The sequence below is a fragment of the Primulina eburnea genome, chromosome 6 (assembly GCF_022965805.1).
Source record: "Primulina eburnea isolate SZY01 chromosome 6, ASM2296580v1, whole genome shotgun sequence".
Classification (NCBI taxonomy): Eukaryota; Viridiplantae; Streptophyta; class Magnoliopsida; order Lamiales; family Gesneriaceae; genus Primulina; species Primulina eburnea.
The window spans coordinates 35,847,125-35,860,654 of NC_133106.1; the positions used below are offsets into that span (position 1 = coordinate 35,847,125).

General features: G+C 36.1%; 2 protein-coding genes across 5 annotated transcripts; both read right to left on the bottom strand.

Annotated features, from left to right (window-relative positions):
* Nucleotides 1-1,023: 1,023 nt before the first annotated feature.
* Nucleotides 1,024-3,312, bottom strand: LOC140834781 (iron-sulfur cluster assembly SufBD family protein ABCI8, chloroplastic-like). Of its 3 annotated transcripts, none has more exons than XM_073199904.1 (2): nt 1,889-3,312; nt 1,024-1,440 (listed from the first exon to the last, which is right to left on the bottom strand). In XM_073199904.1, the coding sequence occupies exons 1-2, from the start codon at nt 3,269-3,271 to the stop codon at nt 1,339-1,341; spliced, it is 1,485 nt and encodes a 494-aa protein (XP_073056005.1). In that variant the 5' UTR covers nt 3,272-3,312; the 3' UTR covers nt 1,024-1,338. The 3 variants fall into 3 exon arrangements, with proteins under 3 accessions (XP_073056005.1, XP_073056006.1, XP_073056007.1); XM_073199905.1 differs by having other exon boundaries at nt 1,024-1,457; XM_073199906.1 differs by having other exon boundaries at nt 1,024-1,498.
* Nucleotides 3,313-4,839: 1,527 nt separating this feature from the next.
* On the bottom strand, nt 4,840-9,685 carry LOC140834783 (polyadenylate-binding protein RBP45-like). Of its 2 annotated transcripts, none has more exons than XM_073199908.1 (7): nt 9,249-9,685; nt 7,919-8,384; nt 6,271-6,326; nt 6,051-6,181; nt 5,862-5,958; nt 5,620-5,777; nt 4,840-5,201 (listed from the first exon to the last, which is right to left on the bottom strand). In XM_073199908.1, exons 1-6 carry the CDS (start codon nt 9,570-9,572, stop codon nt 5,625-5,627), a joined length of 1,227 nt encoding a protein of 408 aa, XP_073056009.1. In that variant the 5' UTR covers nt 9,573-9,685; the 3' UTR covers nt 4,840-5,201; nt 5,620-5,624. The 2 variants fall into 2 exon arrangements, with proteins under 2 accessions (XP_073056009.1, XP_073056008.1); XM_073199907.1 differs by having other exon boundaries at nt 5,616-5,777.
* Between the last annotated feature and the right edge of the window lie 3,845 nt (nt 9,686-13,530).

A 13,530-nucleotide genomic window follows, 5' to 3' on the forward strand; every position in this document is an offset into this window, starting at 1 on the left:
GTCATTCACTAAATCGATACTTGAATATTATAATCGACGCAACATCGAAGTGGGGTTAGACCACAAATTTAAATCAAACCCCCCAATTAAGACAAAAGTTTACTATATTGCATAATTGTTCGTTGAACACACAGTATATAGCAACGATGTGGGTTTTTGTTCTTGTTTTTGTTTTATATATATATATATATGTAAATTTGACAATGAAAATAATGTTCTAATATGAGATTCGACTCGTGTGAGAAAGTATAGACATAAAAAAGAAGAAGAAAAGAAGTATAATTTTTAACACTTGATCATTCAGTTGGGATGCATGTTTGTTAGTGCTACTGAAGCTCGATTTGTCCGTCGTATGTTGTATGAATCGATGATGATTGTTTTTCTCTATTTTTAAATAAATTTGATAATAATATTTTTGGGCACTTGGTAGCCTGCAGAGTACTGTGACCCTGGTGGAAGACATTGTACTGGAACTAGAAATACGCTTATTTTTTAATTAAATTTAACCAAAGATTGAAATGAAAAGTCATTCATTGGCCTGCAATAAAATATTATTTATTCTGAGTTATATCATACATAATGTGACCGAGTGGTGTTGTGGAATGCGAAAGCCGGCGAATATGTGCTTCCACAGTTGGACTTTCATTTGTTTTGTTTTTTGGAGGAGCCGGCTCTGTGCTTTTGGAGTTTTGATATATATATATAGAGAGAGAGAGAGAGATGTTTTAAAAATATATTAATCTATAATAAATTTTCATTTAAAGAAAACATGAGCCATCATACTTATAGTGCGTATTATTTCTTAAACATAGTAGTTTTACGCTATATTGCTCTTTATCATGACGATTTTATTTTGTAGTGTAATGTGTTTAAATTGTAAGTCTGGAAATCAGTGTTCTAAAACGACTGATTAAGAAGTCTCGAGCCTCGCCAATATGGGCAAGCTTTTTTTTTTTGTTAGCTCTTGCTGAGTGGACATCGAAAGACTGACAGGAGTAACAGCAACCCTGAAAACAAACGCCATTAACAGGAATTAGCGATTTTATTTACCAAAACTCCTTTGAGGCATCTTCATTTTTACAAGACAGAAACAAGTAATACACTATGCATTTACAGTAGGCTCTTTGGAAAATGGACTAGGCTGGACACCATTTTACAGATCAAAACTAAGAATCTAACAGATCTAGTAGTTTAAGCAGGCAGCGTATGAGTGTTGTTTCTTTACTGTTATCGCAGCTTAACCAACCGATCCTTCCAGCTTCAAGCTCATGAGCTGGTTCACCTCGGCGCCAAATTCATCAGGAAGTTCATTGAAGACATCCCGGCAGAACCCAGAGATCATGGAAGCCATTGCTTTCTCGTAATCAATACCTCTTTGTAGGAAGTAAAATAACTGGTCATCACCAATCTTTGAGGTGGTGGCTTCATGTTCCACACGAGCTGAGGGGTTTTTGTGTCTGTTAAGAGAACAAGTTGAGTTTATAGAGAACCCTCGAGTCTAAAAAGTTTTTATGCTACAAATATTGGTTTCAGCTTCTCAATTTGAGGGGTAATAGCTAATTATACTATCAAACTTTTGGAACTCACATAACTTTGGATTTTAATTTCGACCACTCCAGAAATTCTGTAGGAACTTATTATTTTTACATTTTAATTTCGACCACATCGCTCCAGCATCAAAATGAAACGGAAACAACTAACCCAGATCATGAAAAAGAAACCGACTGAAAAAGACAGGAGGCAAGGGTCCAATCAACACATGCCAATCTTATTAACATAAAACCAATGAGATCAGCTTGATGAATCACAGATCAAAACAACAAAACCATACAAAAAGAACAGTAACATCTAGATATAAAAAAACATGCACAGAATTTCAAATAAATACCTGAATATATGGATAAGTATTGGCAGCTGCATTATTTCCAATAAGCATAGAGTCGCATTGAGATGAATTCCGAGTATTGTCTGCATTGGACAATACTTGGACTAGACCTCTGTAACAATTCCTTGAATGCCCAGCAGAAATTCCTTTCGAAATAATTCTACTTTTGGTATTCTTCCCCTTATGTATCATCTTTGTCCCCGTATCAGCCTGCTGATAGTTATTGGTCAATGCCACAGAATAAAATTCACCAACAGATTCATCACCCTCTAAAACAACACTAGGGTACTTCCAAGTAATAGCGGAACCCGTCTCAACTTGTGTCCACGATATCCTTGATCGAGCTCCAGCACACAAACCTCTCTTGGTCACAAAATTAAAGATCCCTCCTCTCCCCTGATCATCGCCGGCATACCAATTCTGAACCGTTGAATACTTGATCTCGGCACCGGTGTGGCAATACAATTCCACCACTGCTGCATGTAACTGATTAGTATCATATGAAGGAGCAGTGCACCCCTCTAAGTACTCCACTGAACTTCCTTCATCTGCGACTATCAAGGTCCTCTCAAACTGCCCAGTTTCCATGGCATTTATCCTAAAATATGTCGAGATTTGCATAGGACACTTTGTGTTCTTAGGTATGTAAACAAACGAACCATCACTAAACACTGCTGAATTCAAAGCTGCGTAAAAGTTATCATCTGCAGGGACAACTCTCCCCAAGTACTTTCTAACCAAATCTGGATACTCTCTGACAGCTTCAGAAATAGAGCAAAAGATCACACCAGCCTTCTCTAAAGTCTTCCTATGTGTAGTGGCAATAGAAACACTGTCAAGAACGGCATCCACCGCCACATTAGCCAATCTATTCCTTTCATTCAAAGGAATCCCGAGCTTATCAAAATATCTAACAAGCTCAGGGTCAGCCTCGTCAAGACTATTCAAAGTTGGCTTCTTTTTTGGCTCGGAATAATAAAAAATACCTTGAAAATCAATTCTAGGGTACTGATTATCAGACCATTTAGGCTCTTTCATATTGCAAAATTTCTCATAAGATTTCAATCTAAACTTCAACATCCAATCGGGCTCAACCTTTCTCGAAGAAATTAACCTAACAGTTTCCTCAGAGAGCCCGTTGGGTATGGAAAATGAATCAATCTCCTGCGTGAAACCCCATTTATAGTCTCTTTTGAAGAAATTGTGAAGTGGGTCATCTGCAGTGGATACGTAGCTGACGTCAGCCCTAATCTTGAGAAAACCTCTTGAATTACGCTTTCTGATGGCCGGGGATTTGAGGCTGGGGAGAAATAGAGCCCCTTTGGAGAGTTCCGACATGGCTTGTGTAGAGATGGGTGAAATTCCGTTGGAGAGAAGAGCAGCCATTCGGCGGGTTTGTGGCGGGCTCAGCAAACGAAAATCGAAAATCGTTGGTTACTGGGACGTAAATGAATCAAACTGTTTGCAAGTTATTCGAAGCTCGATTTGATAAAAAGTCCGTTTGAGTTTGTTTGTTAATCATATAAAACCAAGCTCAAGTTCGATTTTGAGCTCGAAAATTTAATCAAACAAAGCTCAAGCCTAAGAATATTCGGTTCGTAAGCTCGCAAACATTTTTGATAATAGGCTCGCGAGCTCAAACTCGAGCTTTGAGCTCGGCTCGTTTAGGTGGCTCGCAAACATGATTTTGGAATGTTCAATAATATACTGATTTATGTTTTTTTAGCTCTTATTTGTGCCGTTTTGGTTATTTATGAATGGATTTAGATTTTTATATCTGATTTAAAATTAATTTATAGATATATTTAATTAACAAATTCTATTCAAACTCAAACTCGAACTCAATTCTATGTTTATCGAGCTCGAAAACGAGACGAGCTCAAGCCAGGCTTGTTAAACATGCTAAACGAACTATTAATGAATCAAGCTTGAGCCTGGCTTGATTAACATGCTAAACGAGCTTTTAACGAGCTCGAGCTCAGTAATTTCAATTCAAACCGAGCTCGAGCCTGATAATAAAAGCTCGAATCGAGCTCCAGCTCAAGCTCGAGCCTCAAACAATTTTAAACAAACCAAACTCAAACTTGATATTGTTTGATTTTGTTTGAATCGTTTATCTCCCTAGTTATACTTTTAGGCAGCCAAAAACGGAGAAGATATTTCGTCTGATGACCACGTGCCTTGCATCAAACTAATTTTGGGTTTACTGTATTGTTTCAATGTCTGTCATACATATTTTTTATCGAAACAGATTCCTTCATTAACTCACACGTGTATCAAATTATAGTTGCTTTTTAACTATGTTATTGTAATGTGACCGACAATGTTACGAGAAATGTCCAATTAATTTCCCCCCCATACTGTAGTGGAATTTTCAGTATCAAAGCTAGAAATTTATTTATTGAATAAATAAACAAGTATGCTTACTTTTCAATTAAAAGTAAGATAACATTAAAAAATAATTTATAAAATTCAACATTAAAGTTAACTTTCCAGTATCACCTTTCACTGGTACTACTATGCTTACCATGACAAATAAGCTGGTATTTTACCCCCATTTCTATGATTTATCATGACAATTAAGCTGGTATTACATTGAAAAGTTAAGCTTGAATTGTTTTACCACAGAACAAATCTTATATATTTTTCCTAGAATGAAAATTTATAAACACCTTTGAGTTTAAAAAAAGAAAAAAAGAACAATCGCTAATAGGGACGTCTAGAAGATGAAACTAATTACAAAGAGAACGATCCTATTAATATGACTCCGCGCATTTTGGGCCAGGTGGGTCAACCTACGCCTAGCAAATCCACGCAGACCTACATGGTCGAAAAAACATGCTACATGTGCAAAAATTGTCATTAGTTTAACTTTGGCAAGAATAAGAAGCATATCAACAACAATATGGCCGGTACATCCCAATTTAAGATTTGTCAATCACCTAGATTTTGGCTTCACCGAAGAATTGGCTCAATTTAACCATAGAAATAGAGGCTACCAAAATACCGTTTCAACTACAATAAGATAGTAAAGACGGAATTCAGAATCACATCGAAACAATGGCAAGGACAAAGGACCAAACAGATATAAGAACATCGAAACAAGAGACAATCTCTCTCAGTTTCTAATGACAATGAAAGACTTCAACGCGTCATAAATCTAGTTCAAAGCAGAAGTACAGGAGGAACTAAAACGCCTATGAACCTAACAATAGTTTAGAGACCCTGCAACAGCATCGTTTCACTGAAAGAGTAAACAGCTCCATCTTAATATCAGCAGCCTCGTTAAGGAGCTCTCCCGTTCGATGCCTGTAGTCTGTAGATAATGAAAAACTATGGTTTGATTGTGTTACAAGATACACTTCCAAAACAAGGAAAAACCACAGAGGCCGTACATAGCTTTCGTTTAGTGCAAAGGACATTGGGTTTCGTCTTGGCCCAAAACCAGTCTTGATGCCATGAGTAAATAAAGTTTACTCTAAACAAATTTTAAACAGAAGACTAAACAAGCAAGCATAAAAACAGAGATTGGAGAAAAGTTTGGCGACACAAGCAAAAATGTTATGCAACTGATGATGCACACTAAACAAGAAAATACAAGAAAAATTAACTGCATTGCAAAATGCAAGATTGATTAAAATATCACAATTGAAAAACAGAACAGAAAGTGGGGATAAAAATGAAGAAATCACAGATTTTCCATTTAGTTATAGAACTCATCCGCATATACCTACTGAGGCTACTGCTGCTGTTGGCTAGGGGCTGTATAGTTCCCATATCCAGGGTAGCCTGAATAGTACATACTTGTATCCTGCGGAGCTGGAGTATATCCATAGGTTTCGTATCCAGGGGTATATCCATAATATCCACCATTCAACTGGTTGGCATCAACCTGACGATGGAAGATTCAAATAGATGAATACCATGAATGAGCAAGGATTGAAAATTGAAATGTTGCATAATGGGTGAAGTTAACCTGTTTGTTTGAAGGACTGCGGCCCCATGAGAGTCGAATGGTCTGTCCTCCCAGCTGTGTTCCACTTAGAATCCGTATAGCTTCTTCAGCACAGCTTCTAAATATCAGTATAAGATAAAAAAAATCTTGATGTCATATTTCTAGATATAAATCAAAGGGAGAAAAAAACTGCAGGTACAATCAATTTACCTATCAGAAAATTGAACAAACCCACATCGTTTGCCTACGGGAATTTTTACATGAATTAATTGTCCATATTGTCCAAAAACCTGCCTCAAGTGGTCATCTGTGACATTAGGATCCAAATTCCCAACAAAGATCTGATGTGGAAAAACAAAACTTAAAACTGTGAACAAATGATTTTCTAAAAATCTATCATGTATGAATAGTTGTCCATAAATTTACTGACAGTAGTGTTACTAGGATCATCCTCACTAGCCGTTCCTTGTGAAGCCTGATATGAGACTGTAATCATGAGAGAATGTAGGTGAGGGAAATCCACAGGAAGGGGAACGATGGAGAAGTAAAACAAATTTGATGCTAGATTTCAGCTTTTAAGGAAAAACTGCAGGTCACCAAATGGACGTTGCATGCACTATCATGATTCAAAACCTTGGATACAAACTAATATAAAACCATAGGCACTTCAGAATATTGTCAGCACAAACTAGAAAAACAAGCAGAGAATTTCAAACAGAATGTTAACAATACGGGGGATAAATGACAAATAGAAGGCTGAAAAAAATGTTACCTAACATGAAAAAAATAAAAACACCATGTTACAAGGGAAACAATCATCGACAAGACAGGAATTGGTCATTCAGTCAACTTACCAAGCACAAGTGCTGAAGACTATCATGCGACATTATGACAAACAATGGCAAAATATGAGAACCCAGTCACTTTCAGGATTGCAATCAGATTTTCCATTTCAATATCATGACCCAGAACCATGATTTGCAACGTCTTACACATTACACATCTTCAACAGGAAATTTTCCAGATTGGTACAGTAGTTGTGCATCACATGCAAACAAACCACAGTCAAACCTTTCTAGAATTTGCAAGCAATCCAGCACCAATGTCAAAATAAGAAATAGTATCTCAAAACTGTTTTTTAACTAAATTTATCTATAAACAATTTGATTCAGACGGAATATATTAACCACCCTCCAAATGTTTGAAGACTAAAAGGGAGAAACACCAAACAGTACACGATAACTAAACCAAATAGAGAACCACTTACTGAATTGTAAGCATTGGGTACACAGAGAACTAAAAAACTCCATGACGTAAGCAAATTCACTGACCTTCAATCATTTGCCCACTCTTCATGGTCAGCCTTTTCTAAGAGACGTAACTCCAGCCTCAATTCAATAAGGAATAAAGGTGGGAACAAAAAAATTCTAATAGTTACTAATAATTACTAATGGCACGAAGGAAAGTGGTACATGGATATCTTGAGTTATTGTAGCAGCTGATTTTAAAAATTGAAAAATTGAAGGGCTTCAAGTGTTAAGAGTAACGTGATTTGTCTGAGAGCTTGGATAATAAAAGGACTGACGGGAAATAAAGTAAAATCGTGGTATAATTGAAACCTTAAAAAGCCAAAGTAAGTGAACATTATAATAAAACTGACCTACAAAAAACCAGGCACTAAAAAGGTTATCATTTCAGCTGATATTGTCTCCAGGCCCCTATATGATAGAGCCTCCTGACACCCTGCTTTGAGACAATGGGAGTTTTTCATAAGTTTATGCAAGTTTTTAGCATTTTGAACCTAAAATTTTGAAAGTACTGGAAGGAAATGACATTATCCGCGCTTATCTTCAAGAATTCATACTCAAAGAAAGCAACTTAAAGCACTGCTCAACAAAGACACATCATTATTGGAGAATTCCAAAACTAAAAATGCCACCAATTCATTGAAACTGCCAAAATTCAGAGATCAAATCAAATGAAAGAGACAATTAATATCAAACTCAAAAATTTCAAGTGAATCCAATGATCCAGTAGCCAACCCAAACTAAAATTAATGATAGAAACACGGTGCACACCTTTAGTCTGGACACCCACTTTTTGTTTGTTGGCAGCAGGACCAATTCGCATGGGTCTTGTGGAACAAAACCTTCCATTCATTTCAGTCATAGCATGAATTTGTTCACTTTCATCATTAAATCTCACAAATCCATAACCCTTTGTACGTCCTGTAGTCCTATCTGTGACAATCTTTGCACCCTTAACTGAAGGATAATTGGCCCTAAAAGTTTCTTGAAGCATGAAATCAGTAACATCAGCAGCCAAGTCTCCAACAAAAATGGTATATTCAGGAGAATCATCATGCTTTTCACCCGCACCCATAGAGGCCCAGTTCAGCCTAAATGTTTGCTCAACATTTGGGATTAGGGTTCCATTATACATCTGAAGGTTTCTCTCTGCAGCAGAGTGACTAACAAATTCAATAAAGCCATAACCTTCTGATTGTCCAGTTTGCTTGTTACGAATGACTTTGACAGAGGCTACCTAAAGATGAAAGTATACATGAGGTTCACATAAAATGAACAAAATAAAAAGGAACATAAAGTTTAACCAGCCTCAACAAACAAAATCATAATGATGCGTTGAGAAATCACTACTTTTTTGTAGTTGTCAAAAGCCCAAGGCACATTAAAGCGCTCAAGTGCCCTTGGGCTTTAAGTGCAAAGAGTAAAGCCAAGCGCTCCTTCTGTAAAACACAACAAACATAATATTCTAAAAGATAAAAGAAATTCAACTTATTGAAAAATATATGAAACATAAGATATCAAATATAGAAATCATCATAATCTTCATCTTTTAAATATCAAATATTAAATTGCGAGAGCAAAGGACGAGGTGACACATGGGCAGAGGCGCTGGGGGGAAGGCAATGCGTTGTTGGGGTTTTCTGTGCTCTTTTTATGGTAAAAATAAACAGAATACAAATTGCACTGTGAAAGGCAATTTCACCTGTCAGATTATCTTTTTATAAAAACTCTGTTTTTCTCCACAGTGCGGAGCGCACAGAAGTGCAAAAAACTTTGCATTAAACCACGCAATACTAGATAAGGATACTTTAACAAAAGAACCACAGAACAATTAAAAGATAGATAAAATTCAAACAGAAACTTCATTACTTAATGCAGCTGATGCATCCTAAACTTAAATCTTTCTCACTAGATAAATTTTCAGGCATTCATTACCCAGAGCATAAATCGAGCATGCCACACAGCACACAAGATAAGAAAAAATACCTAATCTTCTTCCAAAATATTTTACAAATGCACAAATTTTGATGTTTACAATTAACGAGTGAATCTATAAACAAATGATTCTTATACGGGTGTTTTGTGTGAAAAGGGGATATACCTCGCCAGTGGATGCGAAACAGCTATATATGAACTGTTCATCCATCCAGTACTGCAGATCTCCAATCCAGAGGCTACGTATTCCATCGTCGGCTATAGGTTGAGCAGCTGGCGCGGTGGCATATTGCTGTGGGATTTGAGGAGGCGCGGTGGCCTGTGGAGGCTGCTGTTGATAGTAGTATGCCGAGGCAGGTGGCTGTTGGGGCGGGGGAACCTGGTACTGTGGTTGTTGAACCGGTTGAGTCATCCACGGCTGTGGTGGCTGCTGCTGGTATTGTGGTGGAACCATGGACGGCGGGACCATTGTGTTTCCTGGCTGCATCATCGTTGCAGACGTGTGTTTGAGAGAAAAGAGGATGGGAGCGGAACCCTAATTGGATCTGCGGATAAGGGGACCGGTGGGGAGAGAACCCTAGTAGAATGTCGAGGCTTCTTGGCAATTCCTCGACCACACACACGAATATATATTTACCAACATTTATTTATTTATTTTTTTTGTATATGACATCATCACTGACATAAATATTCTACATCAAAATTTATTTATTTATTTATTAAATAAGTTCCCAAGAAAAATAAAAATGACACATCTTTTTTTAAAAGTTTAAAACTTTATTTAAAAATATTGATTTTCTTCTTCAATTTAAATTTATTGACCACACCTTTTATGTTATTTCGAAATAATATAAAAATCGAGGTTATTTTTAAGAATATATATATTTGAGAATATTGTTTTAACATAAATCGAACACACAGATTTTTTTAACGTGTAAAAAATTATAATTTTGGACTTATTTTATGACAAATTCCAGCTTTTGATTTCTCAAGTTGTGCATATCATATAATAATATTGTAAACAACTTGAAGCTTTGTGGATGTAGATATAATCTTTTTATTTTTGATAAATATCGTAAACTTGCATAGTTTATCGTATATCTTTCATTATATATGTTTTCTTCCGACATCCAATTTCGCTTATATTAATCAAATGGTACATGTTTGAGTGCAAATTATATTTTTTTCTTTAATAGATACGTACTATTAATCAACACAAATAAGATAAATTATTAAAACATCATGATGCAAAGCTGTTATGCTTCTTTCTTTCTTTGTGACTAGAATGATGTAGGAAAATGGGGTTACAAACATGACAATTACAAGTATAATAGCTGAATAGCTCTAATAAATGTTTACAATGCTGCCAATTATATGCGAGCCAAAAAGAAATCAATCAAGTAACCATTTTGTAGTTGGAAATAGAAGCAAACGTGAGTTTCATACAACACAAGCAATCCCACGATGAGAACAGAACCTAGACTTTTCCAGGCTCATATTTCGTTTCTCAACTCCATTAACTTTCAAAGAACCAGGGCACAAGCATGGGCACGTCCCGAGTGAAAACGTCAACTGACAGATCTATATGTGATAGATGGCGCTGAACTATTTTGGGGACTAGCAAATGGGGTGATATGGGGCTGATATTCGTTTTGGGGGTAGCTTTCGCAAGATGTACAAAACGAGAGCTGAAGGAAGAATCTCAACCAGCTGCAATTTAAAGAATTATATGAGTGAGCAATAAGACATAATGCTATGCACATATGAAGTACATTTCTGTTCTACAAGTAAGATGAATGTATTGCATTGAAAGATTTTTCCGTTGATGTTACAGGCGTGTGCCATTTATCTAAATATACATATATACTATACAAGAGCACCTTGGAGAAAAACTTTGATCTTCTTTCGTGAGAAGTATGAAATCCTAACATAAATTTATTAACTACAAATCTCTACATCTATGTCATAAGCATGCAAAAACGTATTTGAGGTTTTTATTGATCTCCTTGCTGCATGTATCACTATGATAATTGATTAAAATACCACCTTGAGATGTAAAAAACAAACAAGTATAGATTTTTTCAGGTAAACCAAGCAAGCCAAAGTTCAATTTTTTTTCCATCAACATCATTTGAGATGTAAAAAACAAAGAAGTATGGTGAGACTGACCGGCAATAAATAATTTTCCAACAAATTCCACAACACTGTTGTCATCGATCCAGATGTACATCCAGATGCAAACCTGATTTCAAGACATCTTTTTAGCATTTAAACGCTCAAATGAAGATATATTCCATAAAAATTCTGAAACATTCTAACCTTTTAAAAGTTTTTATAACAGCAAAAGAAGAAAAAATTTGGAGCATAGTTAAATGTCAATCTAATACAGCAAATTTATAAAATGTCAAAGACCTCGATGATGATATAAAAAAAGCTGTCTAGAAATGGATTTTATTTTATCAGAAAGAAAATTGAAGAAATAAATTCACTACAAGATGAGATCATTGATGCAGTACATGTGGATGTAGAAAAAATTAAAAGTAAAATCTTGCTTGAAATTATTTGAATCTAGTCACCAGTCACTTGTTTTTCTCTTTCTGCAGTTTTTTGAATCATGTTACAATAGTCCTCATACACGCTAATACCTTCTTCTACTTAAATTGGCATGTTATACTTATGCATATATGTGTGGGAAAGTAGGGCAATTTCATATTTTACATTACAATACGAATTAATCAGATCTTTATCCATTCAACTGTATCCTTAAAAGTGAAGAACTGACAGAATTGAGAGATTTAGAATAAGTTCACAACTAGGATTATGAAGAGTCTCTCTGTATTGTCAAAGTTGTTAAAAAATAAGCTTATTGGTTAGTTTGCCTTTCATGTACATGCCTTCATGAAATTTTTATGGATAAAATAAAGAGCACTGTGTAGGACCGAGTGCTTACCGCTTTACCAAAAGTTATAGCTAGTGGTAATGGTGCAACTCAAATCTTTTAAACCGCACAGCAGCTCAAGCACCACGGTTCGATTGCTCTATCAAGCTGGGACAATTATTGTACCTTATGTTGTTTTCTCCTTAAAAATAATTTACGCATCTTCTTCCCTGGGCCACCTAATACCTCTCAGAATGATCAGAAGTTTATCTGATGCACCTCTCCAACGGCTATCTTGTCAGTTTTTCTATTCAATTCTCATGCAATCAACAGATTAAGGGTGAACAAATTTATTATAAAACTTATTAGCTCATCATACCCGTGAGAACAAATTTCAACAAAGAGAATGTAGTTAATTTAGTCAGACAGCATGCATCTTAAGGCAGAAAATGAGGAAAAAGGGAAAGAAATATTAGAATTCAGCCTCCAATAATACTATGTCGGGCCAGAACAACCGAAACTACTGCCATCAAAAGTTTGCCTCAAAAAAATAAAGAAAGCGAGAGAAAGATGGAAAAGAAAAGGAAAGACACAGAAGAAAGATTTCTGAGAAATTCATTGCAATCTGCGTCGCTTAAAGGAATGGAAAGAGGAAATAAATTATAAGTTATAGATAGCTAGATTTGCATGTGGAAAAAATGCTAATATATGAAACAATTAAGGAAGCAGTACAAATCATGCAGCAGATCCAAATTTTCCTCCATAATTTGCTTGGTTTAATATAAAGGTAGGATTTTGCACAACCCCCATACCATTTTATGGGAATTCTATAGAAACACACGCATGATAGAATACTGGATGAGAACTTTCATGATCATAACAATCACCATAAATCAAAACAAATACACACACAACTAAAACCCAAGAGCTGGTAATGATGCGCAAGATTTGTCCCACAAAAGTATGCGAAACTCACCTGCATAAAGTAAATTGCGCTGTTAACGTGAATAACAACATAATCATAGTCAAGCCCAATGCCGTCAAGCACATGAAGGATCTGATCATCTTCAGAAAGAGGATGACCACAAGCGGCAAGAGTGTCAATGTGATTCTTCATTTTACCCAAATAATCCTTCATAGAGAGATTGCCTTTCTTTAATGTCTGGAGTTGCAATTTATATTGCATTACCTTAGCTTTGGAACGAGAAGCAAACAAACGTGAAACCCGAGACCAAAGCTGGCTCGAAGTGAGACACCCAATCATTTGTCCCTGACTCCTTCAGTCATAGAAGCCAAGAGAAAGAAAAACAAGAGCTGATTCTGCCGACACCAAGACATAAAAGTAGGACTGAGAATTTCAGCTCCTGTGTCAGTCTTGAATAACTCAGGAAGGGACGGGTGGGTTATCAAGAATAAAAGGATCAAGACCCAACCCACGGATCCCAGCCAAAACCTGAAGATGTCATGAAAGAAAATTATAGTCACTGAGCTTGACAGAATTGATTTGCTTGGCAGGATTCAAAATCACAAGGGTTGAGCCACCATTGATGTTTCCAGAACGCTTGCAAGA